The sequence below is a fragment of the Erythrolamprus reginae genome, chromosome 5, assembly GCF_031021105.1.
Source record: "Erythrolamprus reginae isolate rEryReg1 chromosome 5, rEryReg1.hap1, whole genome shotgun sequence".
Taxonomy (NCBI): domain Eukaryota; kingdom Metazoa; phylum Chordata; class Lepidosauria; order Squamata; family Dipsadidae; genus Erythrolamprus; species Erythrolamprus reginae.
The window spans coordinates 57,373,491-57,387,348 of NC_091954.1; the positions used below are offsets into that span (position 1 = coordinate 57,373,491).

The following is a 13,858-nucleotide window of genomic DNA, read 5'->3' on the forward strand; positions in this document are numbered from 1 at the left end:
AATAAATAAGATCTATTAGGCTTCATCTTTTATTGGTCTAAGCTAGACACAACATGGCACATTAAACCTTTGCTTCAAAAACAAAATAATAACGGAAATTTACAAGGAAGTGTGAAACAGCTCAAATATCCCGTCGACTCTGAATGGGCATCATACTGTCAGAGTGAGAGTTTGTCCTTAATGAAAATATGGCTATAAACATAAGAAAGTATTATAACGGTTGGCAGGGGGTTTTCCTATCTGTCACATGTCCTCTTTCACAATAGCTCTGGTGTAGTTGTCACTTCAACAATTCATTCTGGGTTTCTACTTGGCATGTCCACTATGATGTTTATTCTACCTGGAATGTACCAGCAAGAGCAGTAGATGTGAATGTTCCCTTTGAAGATACAGCTCCTACAGGTATCCAGGCACAAGGCCTTTGAACTTGCTTCTCTTTCCTCATTCAGGTGGTAAACTGCAACCCCGCTGTTTTGGATGTAACAGACAAAGTCTTGTTCAGGAGAATTTTTGGTGACAGAGGAAAGGCTGTGTATTTGGCTCCTTGTTTTGTTAAAATTTAATGCACTACTGGGAATATACTAACAATTGAATAAGCACTGACTATAGCAAAGACCCAGTTTCACTTCTACCTTTCATGGGGTGATTTGTAGGATGGAACTAGCATATATTTTCATCCCTGGAGTCTAATAACTCAGAGGTCCCTGTGCTAAAAACTCAGTTGTATTGGTAGCAAGCTAAATTTTACATCAATTAATAGAGAAATTGATAAATGCTTTAGAATATGAAAACAAAAATAGATTACTGTTCTAAAACAAGACTAGATGTCACAACAAATTTTATTGATGTATATCTTTTACTAATTTGGAAGAATAGGATACCAGTAAAATATAAAAAAATAAATCCCTCTAGAGGAGAAATCATGGAAATATATTTCTTACTGAAATGATTTCCTTCATTACCATCAGATAATAAAAGAGCCCATTGAAAATAACATTTAGAACAGCTAATAAGCCACTTATTAGGAGCTTATTTTTTAAAGTAAAAGACATGAATTTCCCCCCTCCCAAACAGGGTGGTAATGTTAGTGCGTCTTATATACCGTATACAACCATTTTTTGGTTGTATGGAAGCCCTGGCCCATGTTCCATTTCTGCGAAAAATTGGCCTGTTTTTCACAAAAATGGAGTGCGCAGAGGGTTTGGGAAGCCTGCAGATTGTTCCTGGGGGTTGGGGGGGGGGGGGGAAGGCAAAAATACTTTTTGTGAAAAATGTAAAAATGTAAAAAATGCAAAAAATAGGGCATTTTTGCCTTCCCCCAATCCTCCGAAGCATTTTGCAGACTTTCCAAATCCTCTGCGTGGCTATTTTTTTTTTTTTAATGTATTGGAAATGGCCCATTTTTTTTTTACAAAATTGAAATGCAGAGTAGGGCTTTGGGAGACCAAAAATGACTGTACTTTGTGTAGAAGACACTATATATAACATGGTATACAGTATAACAACTTTGAACTTGGAATTAATATACCCTTCAGTTGCAAAGGAAATTATCTCAAAGAAGATCATAAGCACTGCTATCTGCCTAGAAGCGGGGAAAAGGCTAGAGGCAATAGGAAAACCTTTAATAAATGGGACAGGCATGGATTTAAAAAGGATGATGTGAACATTTTGATACCATATTTGTGTTGGTAGGGTTTAAAGCAAAAGCCCCATCTATGCTAGTCTCAGAAACAGAACTCCTTATAAGTTGCTTGATACGATTGGGCGGAATGTTTAACCATGATATGTATGTGCCATGTACCATGGTAAGTATAATATGCTTAAATAATAATAATAATAATAATAATAATAATAATAATAATAATAATAATAATATATTAGATTTGTATGCCATCCCTCTCTGGAGACTCAGAGTAGCTCACAACAGTTAAATAGATAATTTATGTGTTTCTATGTAGAAACTTGTTAAAATAACCTAAGTAGAAACACAGTCTCAATCAGATTCATAAAATTGAATTTAAGGAATATTATTAAGCTACTGAAATAAAAATGAGTGAATTTGATTTTGCAAAATGGGCTATTGTAATATGTAAACATGGAATCTCTTTGTTTAAGAGAGGTGAAACTAAAAATCTATCACAAACCAATACCCTCCATATATTTCAAATACATAGAGAGAGAAATTTAAGTTATATAATTGTTTATGTTTGAATAGTATGTCATTCTAAAATTCTCCTTTCTTCTTTTTGGCAGTTGACTATATTAAGAGTTATAAAACAGAACCTTCTGAATTATATCTTTTTGAAACCCCAATTGCTTAAACAGAATATCAAATTCTACATTTATCTGCAGAACATGCAGTGGGTTGCTCTTGGTTCGGCCCAGTCCTGTGAACCAATAGTGGTGGCGGGAGGCTCTGCCCACCCATCCAGGGCACTTCTGTGCATTCACAGAAGCATTGTGATTGCACTCGTATGAGCCAATAGCAAAAACATTTAGAACCCACTACTGGATGGATCAACCTTTTCATTTATTTAGCTTCGGAATTTAGTCGGATTATCATTTTATTTTTACTGACAATAGAATGCAATGTGTTCATTTGTTTTTTAAAATTTAAAATGTTTTTTAGCTGCCCAATAGAGATGCAAATGTACCATGCAGTTTAGCCAATTTTGGGGATAAAAATAGAATAGAGTTTTATATAAACAGAATGAACTTATTTTTCCCAATTTTTAACTTATCAATTGCTAGTGAAAATATTTGGGCTCTGATTAAAATTTATGTTAATACTTATTGGAATGTTTAAGAGGTGTGATAGTTTTGGTTTTGATTCGGATTAGTTTGGTTTTATTAAGCGATTGGTTCATATTGGAAATGGTCCACACTGATGCAATACCTTCACTGGGAAATTTCTACTGCACATTATGAAAGAAATTCATTTCAGTCACAAACATATGGAAATAAACAATCATGTATACAGACTAATAAATCAGATATAGATTTTCAAATCCTGCCTCTACATCAAAATATACATCCAGCCATTTCAGCCAAGCTTAAATGAATATTAGAGAATATAACGTTAATTCACAATTCATCAGCAAAGTTAACACATAGTCAGTATTATGTATGATGCACTCTTCTTCAACCAAGCTCCCAATTCAGGACCTTTCAAAGGGAAACTTAGATAAGAAAGGGGCTAAATAACAAAAGCCAGTGCAAGTAACTGGTAAGCCAGTATCATTTTAAACAAATTGTGATCATGACAGACAATTGTACAATGAAGTAAAATATAAAACAGTAGAGGTGGAATAATTTATTTAGCCCCACTTGAGAGCAAGACTTCCAACAAATCTTTGCCTTCTCTGAAGCTAGGGTAAGCCATTCTTCCACTTTCCACCATACTCTCACACAGGTATGAAACAAGGCACTCAATTTTGGGGGTTGGAGAAAGAGAGGAAGGTGAGAATAGAAAGAGAATAGTATTATTATTGTTATTGTCATTTTGGTAAAGTATTAAAAAAAATTGGAAGTTCTAATAGGATATAAATTCTGCAAGAAATTTGTTCTCACCAAAACTTTACTGACACACCTCTATTGAATGGGTGCCAATTGTATCCAATTGAGTTGGTGACAGAACGGAAACATCCGCTATAATTACCGGATTGGTAGTCCTTGTCTTTCGTGTGTGGGTGTACTTCAGCAGATTACAGCAGTACTTGTCTACAATCTCTACAACTGAAAAGAATTCTACCTACATAGCCACCTACATAGTTATCCCGTGCGGACCAGCCGGGGTAAAGCTGCATGTGAAGTTGTCTTTCCTTTCTGGCTAATTCATAATATTTTGCTTGTTCTTCTCTAGATAGTGCATGCCACTGTAAAGAAAAAGAAAACAGAGCCACAATCAAAAGAATATTCAGTGCTTTTTAGAAAGCTACATAACATATAAATAGGTATGGATGATACATTGTTGATAAAAAGTCTACTTTATTAATACTTCAGTCAAGATTCAATTAAAAGCCATTTAGGAAATTTGAAACCTGTAATACCTCAAGGATGTATTAAACTATATTTTTAGTGAGACAAAATTATTTTTTGGGTGGACTTGCTATTAACATGCTCGCCTCCTAGCTATGTTGCAACAGCCCTGCCTGTGTTGCTCGAGGCGGTAGCCTGACTGGCGGTGGAGTTCCCCAGGCTTATGGTCCTGGGGGACTTCAACTTGCCTTCGCTTGGCGAAACCTTGGATGCAGTGCAGGAGTTCATGGCTTCCATGGTAACCATGGACCTGACCCAGGTAATTCAGGGTCCAAGCCATAGAGGGGGACACACACTCAACTTGGTGTTTCTCTCGATGCAGTGGGAAAATGATCTGATTTTAAAGAGTATAGACATCACACCTATGTCGTGGTCAGATCACTCCCTGCTGAGGCTGGATCTTAATGGGCCAATCCCCCACTGCAGGGAGGTGGATCCAATTAGGTGGCTCTGCCCCAGGCACCTAATGGGCCTAGATGGGTTTCAGAGGGAGCTTGGGGAAATTCCCAGCTCCTTTGTCCGCAACCCGGCCGAGTCCCTGGGGACTTCCTGGAATAAGCTTGCATTGGAGGCTCTGGACTAGATTGTGCCTTTGCGGCCTCTCAGAAGCAGTGGATCCCAGAGATCTTCTTCGTTCACTGGGAAACTCTGGGAGATGAAACGCCAAAAGTGATGGCTGGAGCAACTATGGAGGGCCAGTAATTCTGAATCCAACCGAATACAGATAAGAGACTTTATTAAGACTTACCTTGTAGTGATAGAGGCGGCAAAATATACACATTTTACTGCCCTTATTGCATATGTAGATTCTCACCCAGCCACCCTGTTTACAATGACACATTCACTTCTTAATGGGGAGGGGGTAGTGGAACCCTTACAGGGTAGAGCTGAGGAATTTGTCCAGTGTATTGCAGATAAAGTCGCTCAGATTCAGAATGACCTGGACTCCAACTTGGCAATTCAGACCAAGGTGACAGGGACAGGTCTTAGTCGTCTTGTGTGAGACGAGTTTGACCTGATAACTCCTGATGAAGTGGACAATGCCATGGGAGCTGTGCGTTTACTGGACCCGTGCCCCTCCTGGCTGGTTTTGGCCAGCATAGAGGTGACACATGGCTGGGTCCAAGTACTGATTAATGCTTTCTTGAGTGAGGGGTCCTTTCCACAACTGCTGAAGGAAGCGGCTGCCCGACTCCTCCTCAAGAAATCATCCCTGGATCCAGCTGAATTGAAGAACTTGAGGCCAGTCTCCAACTTGTCCTTCTTGGGTAAGGTTGTTGATGAGGTAGTGGCACTCCAGCTCTGGCAGTCCTTGGATGAAGCCGATTATCTTGACTCATTTCAGTCTGGTTTCAGGACCAATCACAGCACAAAACCGCTTTGGTTATACTGAAGGATGATCTCTGGCAGCCCCAGTATAGGGGGTATTCCTCTATCCTGGTGCTTCTTGACCATTCAGTGGCCTTTGATACCATTGACCATGGTATCCTGCAACAGCTAGAGGGGTTGGGAGTGGGAGGCACTGTTTTATGGTGGTTCTTCTAACTCTCTTGTCGCTCACAGTCAGTTTTAGTGAGGGGGCAGAGGCCCACCCTTAGGCCCCTACTTTGTGAGGTGCCGCAGGGGTCTGTCCTCTCCCTCCTACTGTTTAATATTTACGTGAAGCCACTGGGTGAGATAATCCGACAGCACGGGGTGAGGTATCATCAGTACACTGATGATATCCAGTTATACATCTCCATCCCGTGCCAATTCAGTGAAGTAGTTAATGTGATGTGCTGGTGCCTGGAAACTGTAAGGATCTGGATGGGAGCCAACGAGGTCAAGCTCAGCCCTGACAAGACCGAGTGGCTCTAGGCATTTTCTCTGAAGTACCATTCTACCTATCTGTCCATTGTTCAGGGTGGATGGGGAACGTTAACTCCTTCAGAAAGAATACGCAACTTGGGAGTCCTCCTTGATCCACAGCTAAGCCTTGACCACCATCTCTTGGCTGTTGCCAGGGGTACCTTTGCCCAGGTTTGCCTGGTATACCAGTTGCGGCCCTATTTGGATCAGGAGGCTCTGTGCACAGTCACTCAGGTCCTTATCACATTCAGTCTCAATTATTGCAATGCACTCTACCTGGGGTTACCCTTGAAAAGTGTATGGAGAGTGCAGATAGTCCAGAATGCAGCTGTCAATTAGCCTCCATTCACAATTCAAGGTGTTGGTTATTACCTATGAAGCGCTACATTTGCTTAGGACCAGACGATCTACAGGACCGTTTCCCCGCATACCTCTCAGAGACCAATTTAATCACACAGAGTTGGCCTCCTCTGAGTCCTGTTGACTAAGCAATGCAGGTTGGTAGGGCCTTCTCTATGGCTGCCAGCACAATGGAACCAACTATCCTTCAATGTCTGAACTGCTCCTACCCTATTGGCCTTCCAAAAGGCCCTGAAGACCTGGCTCTGCCGGCAGACCTGGGGGCCAGGAATGTTAACATCCAGTCATGGTCGAACTGTGATTGACTTGTATCTATGTGTATTTGATTAGATAGTTTGCTTGTGTTTTATAATGGTTTTTTAATTGTTTTATTATTTAAAATTTAACTTTTTAATCAAGGCATTGTATTATTATATTGTTGTAAGCCACCCTGAGTCCCACGGGATTGGGCAGCATAGAAGTCAAATAAATTAAATTATTTTGTAGCCTTTCATAACATATTTTCAATAATTTATGGTTTGCCTGCACAGCAAACTGTTTAATCTTCAGCATGGTAAAAACATAACTTTTTACCAGTCTAATCCCTAGAAGGGAGGCATGCCCAGTTCCTAATACATTGCCAATAAGATTGTGTGGTTTTGTTCTGAAGACGCTGGGGTCACAGCTTGCTAAATGTCACAAAAATACTAGTAGCAGTAGTAGTACATAGTAATATTTCTACATTATTATTAGTTCTGTTGCTAAATTATGGTTCTTAGACATCTACTTATCAAATATTTAGGGTTCTTGCATTTAGAGACTCCAGCATTAATGTCTAAAACTTTGTGGATGAGATGTTCCTGTTCCAAGAGACTGCAAATATGGATCAGAAATTGAATCTATCCACGAAGAGACATTAAATAAAAAGACCAAATATGGAGGCATCAGATTTGGTTGTCAAATGAAAATGAAAAGGCAATAATTGCATTCAAACCTAAAATTCAAGGGAAACAGGGAAACACATCTATTGACCTTACATAGCAATTAGTTATGCTGTAGAAGTGTAACTACATATAGATGTAATAATCATCTATATGTTACCCTAAAACATAAGGAAATGCTAAAAGCCCATAATGTTAGAGCAATAAAGTCAGAAAAAAAACTACATATTCCATGGGGTAGACATGATCTCCCAATAAGTATGTTTATGGATTGAGTCTTTTCATTTTAGCCATTTTGCTTGTTTCATCTAACAAGGTTTGTCTACATATTCTGACTAGTTACCTACCCTTCGACCAAGAATCTGATTGATGGCAGCACTCTCTTTCAGCGTGCATTCTGCTACAACTTTCGCTCTCATTTCCTTCATGTACAACATAAATGCATTAAGAGGTTTCTTTATGTGTGGTTTCTTTTTCTCCTCTTCTTTTTTGGAGTCTTGATGTTTTCTAGTCAGTTGACAACAAATAAAAAAAACAGAACTTGCATGACATTATATATTCTATATTTAACCTCTTATCAAATAAAACCATAGCAACAATTAGAGGGTTTTTAAAAAATCTTACATTTGAGACATTTTATAAAATGTAGTTCTATTTAATTTTTAGAAATACAATTTATATCCCATTGCACAGGGTGAAAATCTGCTTAAAGTTTATCTATCATCCAGCCAACCAGCCAGCCATCTATCTATCGTCATTCAGCGGGTCCCATTGACTTAGTAGTGTCGGCTGGCAGGGCCGCGGGGGAAGGCCTTCTCTGTGGTGGCACTGGCTGACTGGACCAGCTACCTCCTGAGATTCGTACTGCCCCCCACCCTATTGGCCTCCAGAAAGCCGTAAAGACATGACTTTGCCGGCAGGCCTGGGTCCGTTGATCAAATGTTACATCACTTAGATCTAGCCACAAAAAATATGCATGATTTTATGAATAGGTTTTAAACTGTTTTTAAAAAATTGTTCTTTTTAGATATTGTAAGCCGCTCAGAGTCATTCGGGAGTTGGGCATTAAATTAAATTAAATAAATCTATCTATTTATCTATTTATCTATCTATCTATCTATCTATCTATCTATCTATCTATCATCTATCTATCTATCTATCTATCTATCTATCATCTTATTTAATATAACATAATGAATGGGGCTTTTGCAAGATAGTATGGTACTATTATTTCACAAGACTATAGACAAGAATGGTACACTATATTGTTGCCTTTTAATTTATTTCATCAGAACTGATGGTGTATATGCTGCAATAATGGCTCAAAGCAGAGAAATATTTTTTTTAAGTGGTACAGATAGTTTAAATAAAAGGCATTATAGGATTGTTTCAGGAATCAGTAACTGAGAAGAAAATCTCAGCCATATAGGATGGAAACTGAAGATTAAGCATGTTATAGACAAGGTTGTGCTTGGTGAAATTATATGAAATGTTCATTTGATTATTCTAAAGTTGATTAAATACACTGATTTATAACAAATGTATATGAAACATGATAGGATCAAAATTAAATTGGGATTAAACACATGAGAATACAATACTATAAAGAATATTTAAGGCTGTATACCCCATATCTACACAAATGAGATTCCAGACTTTTCCAACTGTAGCTTATGATCTTGACTCAATTATTATATGCATGTTTCATATATAATTTCACTTGTGAAAGCATAAATGTGCTTTTCTCAGGTACTCTCCAAGCAAAGTACGGTAACTAGTTTGTCTAAATAAACTTAGTCTCCATTCACTGTGAACAAAACATAGAAACATAGAAGACTGACGGCAGAAAAAGACCTCATGGTCCATCTAGTCTGCCCTTATACTATTTCCTGTATTTTATCTTAGGATGGATTTACCAATCACGTCTGCTGGAAGTTTGTTCCAAGCATCTACCACTCTTTCAGTAAAATAATATTTTCTCGCGTTGATTCTGATCTTTCTTCTAACTAATCAAACACTGATTGATGAGTCAACAGAGATCTTAATTAAAGTCCAATCCTCATGTAAACAATTTTAAAAGAAATGGATAATAGTCAGTGGTTGATTATAACCTTACAGGACAAAGGTTGATCCTTTCATCCCTGTCAGTTTCCAATAGGATATTAAAAGACTTATGCTGGAAATCCTGGAAAATCACTGTAAATCACTCAGCTAATTGGTCCAATAATCAAACTCAGTCTAAGCCAGCATCCTAAATTATAAAATGTCAACCCCAATGGTATACAAAAATGTTGTCCAACACCACTTGCTACAAATTAGACCACCATTTGAAACTCAATTTAAATGTAAACAATGTAAATGTAAGCAACAATAACAACAACTTACGAGCTATGGAGTGAGCCAACATCATTCTGAGAAGATTCTTGTTTGACTGTTGGGGTGACTATTGCTGGATGAGGAATACCAGTTGTATGTAAACTATGATGTGGCGGGACCATGTGCGGAGGGAACCTAGAGGAGATAAAGCTGTGTAATTCGTCAGAATAATGAATGAATGGGGACAGGTGTGTACATACATATCATAAAAGATACAATACAATGATATCTATAAGAAACTTAGTACCATTAATCAAAATATTTTTTTTCAAAATGATATATCTCTGTTCATTAAATTGAAGAATTCATTTAGTAAAAATCGCTGATTTTTTTAATCTAACATATAAGTAGCAATATAGTTCATGAAGACACAACAAAATTACAGATCATTTACTTGAATATAAAGTACACCTCTTAATTTGTAGCAAATTATGAGAAATAAAACATTAGAAATGTTTTGTTATATACATATTAACACATTATAAAATGTTAACAGTACAATAGCAAAGCAATATAAAAATGCATATACTTATTTTAGATATATTTTATTTCAGATACTGTATTGGTACTTATCACTATAGGGAAAATAAAATTTGGGGCATTTGTTTTATAAGGAAATTTAGTGGATATTTTTATGTAACTACGTTTGAATAAGCCTTACAAAGATAAGAATATGTTCTGAAGTTCATGAAAATAAGAATATATCTATAATCTTCAGGTGTATTTTATTATAAGTGACATTATTTATTATTGGTTATCTAATATTACATGAATAGTACAACCAGACTTAAATAATGAGTTAATGCAGGACAATTTTGAATATGTTGGAAATTGAAAAACTCATACAGAACTATTACCTTTAGCAACAACTTGGTGAAATCCATAATATTGGAATATATGTTGCATACATCATTACCAAGATTATTGGAAATGATGGGTATTATAGTTTAACAGCTGAAGAGACTGAAAATTACCACCTCATGTTTCTAGTATTTAAAATAAATAATTGCAAACTTATAACTGATTACTAACAATCACTATGTTTACTTGAAAACTTAAGAAAAGTTCATATCCAAAAGGCTAGAATAGGGTTCTTCTTTTCCTCTCACTCTGTCTCTGTCTCTCTATCTCTTTCTATCTGTGTATCTATAAGAGTGGGGAAACTATATTAATAATAAGTTAATTGTATATATCAATTTATAAATACTTAGATCTCACAGAATTATTTCAATTAATCTAGTACCAATCAAAACAGAACAAAATATCTACCTTAGCTAAGCAACACCTTTTTACCTGACAAAGAAAGATTGGTTTTTCTTTTTTCCCAAAAGTTCATTAAATTTCATGGCCTTAAATTATAAAATAAAACTCCAACTGTCTATGGTTTTTTAAAAAATCAGAATCAAAATACAAAACTACTACAAAATGAATGGTGCTTGAAAGTACAGGAATTTAATTCTACACCTGTGGTTTGCCCCTATTGTGGTTGGGATGCTGGGGCATGTAAAGGCTGTTTTTGGGCTGGATCACCCTGACTTGTATAAAAAAGAGAAATATTTCCTATACTGTTATATCACAGAGTATATAGCATTACTGTGCTGTTACCTCCGTAGCAGAGTTTCCTGAAGTGGCCAAAACTGATTCTTAAGGAACCATAAGGACTATACACTATTGCACTATTATTATTATACTTGGTTGCACAATCACTCAGTTTTTTAGATTGAGCATTTTGGTCCATTTATCAAGTCCTTCCCAAAAACCCCGGATAGGTAGATATTATTGTTTAATAACATTAAAGATATTCTCACGGGATGTAAACTAGTCCCAAAAAAATGCCTTTTACAATTGACGTAGTGATTTGTCAATGCTGATGGTACTGAAGTGATGTTCCGGGTGTTCTGGAATAGCACCTTTCTATATCGGTACTATCTTTATTTTTGCCACAGTCATCCTACATCCCTTTTCAGGTCTTTCTATTTTGGTCCCCCCCCCCCCAACCCTCCAGTTATTTTTCTTCTATTCTTCTTTCTATGGGTATTCCAATGTCTGCTTTCTAGTCTTTTTTGTCTTTCTTATCCAAAATCGTTGAGCTTGTGGCAGATGCTTATAATACTTGAATAAGAACCGGTAATACAAAAAAAACAAAAAACGGATTTCACCACTGGCCCCAACCATGTTGGTCTTCGGTATAACATTAAAATGACCTCCCATAATCTTGGGCTTGTATATTTGGGGAATTCTACAATCCTGGGCGCTTTAGGTTCTTCATTTTCTATTATAGTTCTTGCTTTCAGAGAAATATAATTTTGGATAGCAAAATGGGTGGTGTAGAAAGAAAAGAAAGAAAGAAAGAAAGAAAGAAAGAAAGAAAGAAAGAAAGAAAGAAAGAAAGTCAGTAAGTAATAAGTATTTCCTGCATATATTCTGTAGCATTGTTGCTACTGTAGTGCCATTGTTTGTAGTTGATCTGTGTGATCGTGCAGCAACCAACCAGGTGGTTCTCTGTTTCTTCTGCTTCCTAGCAAAGGCAGCATTTGCTATTTTCTCAATTCTGATCTTGTATATATTTTTTATTCTAAAAGCTGGTCTTGTACAGCCAGGGTTAACCTTCCATTTTCCTGCTCTTAGCCATTGCTCGCTCTCAGCCATCATTGTTATCTGCTTTCCTTGATATTTATTTTTTAAACGTGTCATCTGTATATATAATATTTAACTTATCTTTTGTACTATTCATTTGGTCTTTCTTATAGGTCAGTTGCTATTTGTGGTTCAGTACATTTTCCTCACTGTCTTTCAGATATTCTTCCAATATCTTTTTTTTTAGGACACCTATTTCCTTGGTAATTAGAATCTGTCAATATTACTTCATGGATGAATGACATGTTTCATTATCATTATTTTTCTGGTCTTCCTATTCAGGGTTTTTCAGTTCAAGATCAATCTACTAATCCAGATGTATATACAATGACTGGTTTTGCCCAGCTGTTAATTTCTTTAATGGTATTCCACCAGTGAAGTTAGAATTAAAGATCTTCATTCTTCTGAGATATTCACTACTAATCTTCTTTTTGACTTCAGTATGCTTGATGTTGTTAACTTGAAAGATGCCCAAGTATTTTTATTGATCATCTTCATTCACACTCTTGGTGTTTTTTTCTTGGGACATCAGTATTACTCCAGGTTTCAGTATTTTCCCCCTGACGATGGTAAGGGTGGTATATTTGTCCAGCCTAACTTCCACTGCCGTGTTAAGAAATTTCCTCCTTCATCATAACTAAGTATATTCAACATTTAGCAACTTATCACTGTATTTTAAAACACAACCAAATAAATCTTCATTTCATACACACTCCATTGTCTATAAAGTCATCTATAAATCCTCTACCTGACAAAACACTTTGATATTTTACAGCTATGGCCTGTCCTTGTTAAGTATTGTACATAGATCAATCAGTGCATTAACAAACATAACAGTGATAGTGAATCTGATTAAAAGATTCATCTCTTGACATTAACCTCTTCCACCTATCAGCATTGATTAGAAACTGTGTCTTCCATTCTGCAACTAAATTTTGTAATCAATCCAATTTAAGGTAGTTCTCACCTTCTGATCATGATAGAGCCCATAAGTATAGTCATAACTCATGACAGTCAATAAGCATGTCATCATGTGACCATGCCCAATTTTCCATCTTTTTGTTATGTGAATATTGTGACTGTTAAGTTTCCCATTATAAGTTGAGCATTAACTGTACATTCAAGTTGGTCTTCCTTCTCTTGCAGTTTTTTGAAATGGTCTTGTCTGTTGGAAACTGATCTTCTGAGCAATTAATTGTTAAAGTCACATTTTTCAATCTCTTGGGTTATTGCCATACAAGGTACCACATCAAAAAATGTGAATTATAAAATATCTAGATGGACAAAATTTCTACCTGTCAATTACAAAAGATCACACTGCTTGGATCTGCACATATACTATGTCAATCTCTGGAGCACCACTTGCACATATGCATCAATGACAAATTCCTTGTGTGTCCAATCACACTTGGCCAATAAAGAATTCTATTCTAAAACAAAACAAAACCAAACTGTTGTGGTTCAGCCTGGGACCCCTCCGGGAATGGCTGATTTGCTGTCGGTGTCCAGCTCAGAGGCTGAGGACCAGGAGGGGCAGACTGACGAAGAAGCTGAATCCCAGGCTGAAGATGAAGGACAGCCAGAGTTCCACCAGGGGGAGCTCTCCCCAGCAAGCAGCCTGGATTCCCTGGGGGAAGATGCTAGTGACTTCATAGATATGCGACAGAGGAGAGCTAACG

At 36.9% G+C, this 13,858-nt stretch overlaps 1 protein-coding gene across 21 annotated transcripts in view; it reads right to left on the reverse strand.

Moving 5' to 3' along the window:
* TCF7L2 (transcription factor 7 like 2) overlaps positions 1 to 13,858 on the reverse strand; it is a 239,775-nt gene that overhangs the window by 11,421 nt on the left and 214,496 nt on the right. For 8 of the 21 annotated variants that reach the window (XM_070752684.1, XM_070752689.1, XM_070752690.1 and 5 more), the window contains exons 8-10: positions 9,552 to 9,692; positions 7,514 to 7,673; positions 3,756 to 3,875 (exon numbers count right to left, since the gene is read on the reverse strand). In XM_070752684.1, coding sequence (XP_070608785.1) covers positions 3,756 to 3,875; positions 7,514 to 7,673; positions 9,552 to 9,692 — 421 coding nt within the window. The remainder of the gene's footprint in view (positions 1 to 3,755; positions 3,876 to 7,513; positions 7,674 to 9,551; positions 9,693 to 13,858) is intronic. The other 13 variants (XM_070752694.1, XM_070752695.1, XM_070752688.1 and 10 more) reach the window with 3 other exon arrangements.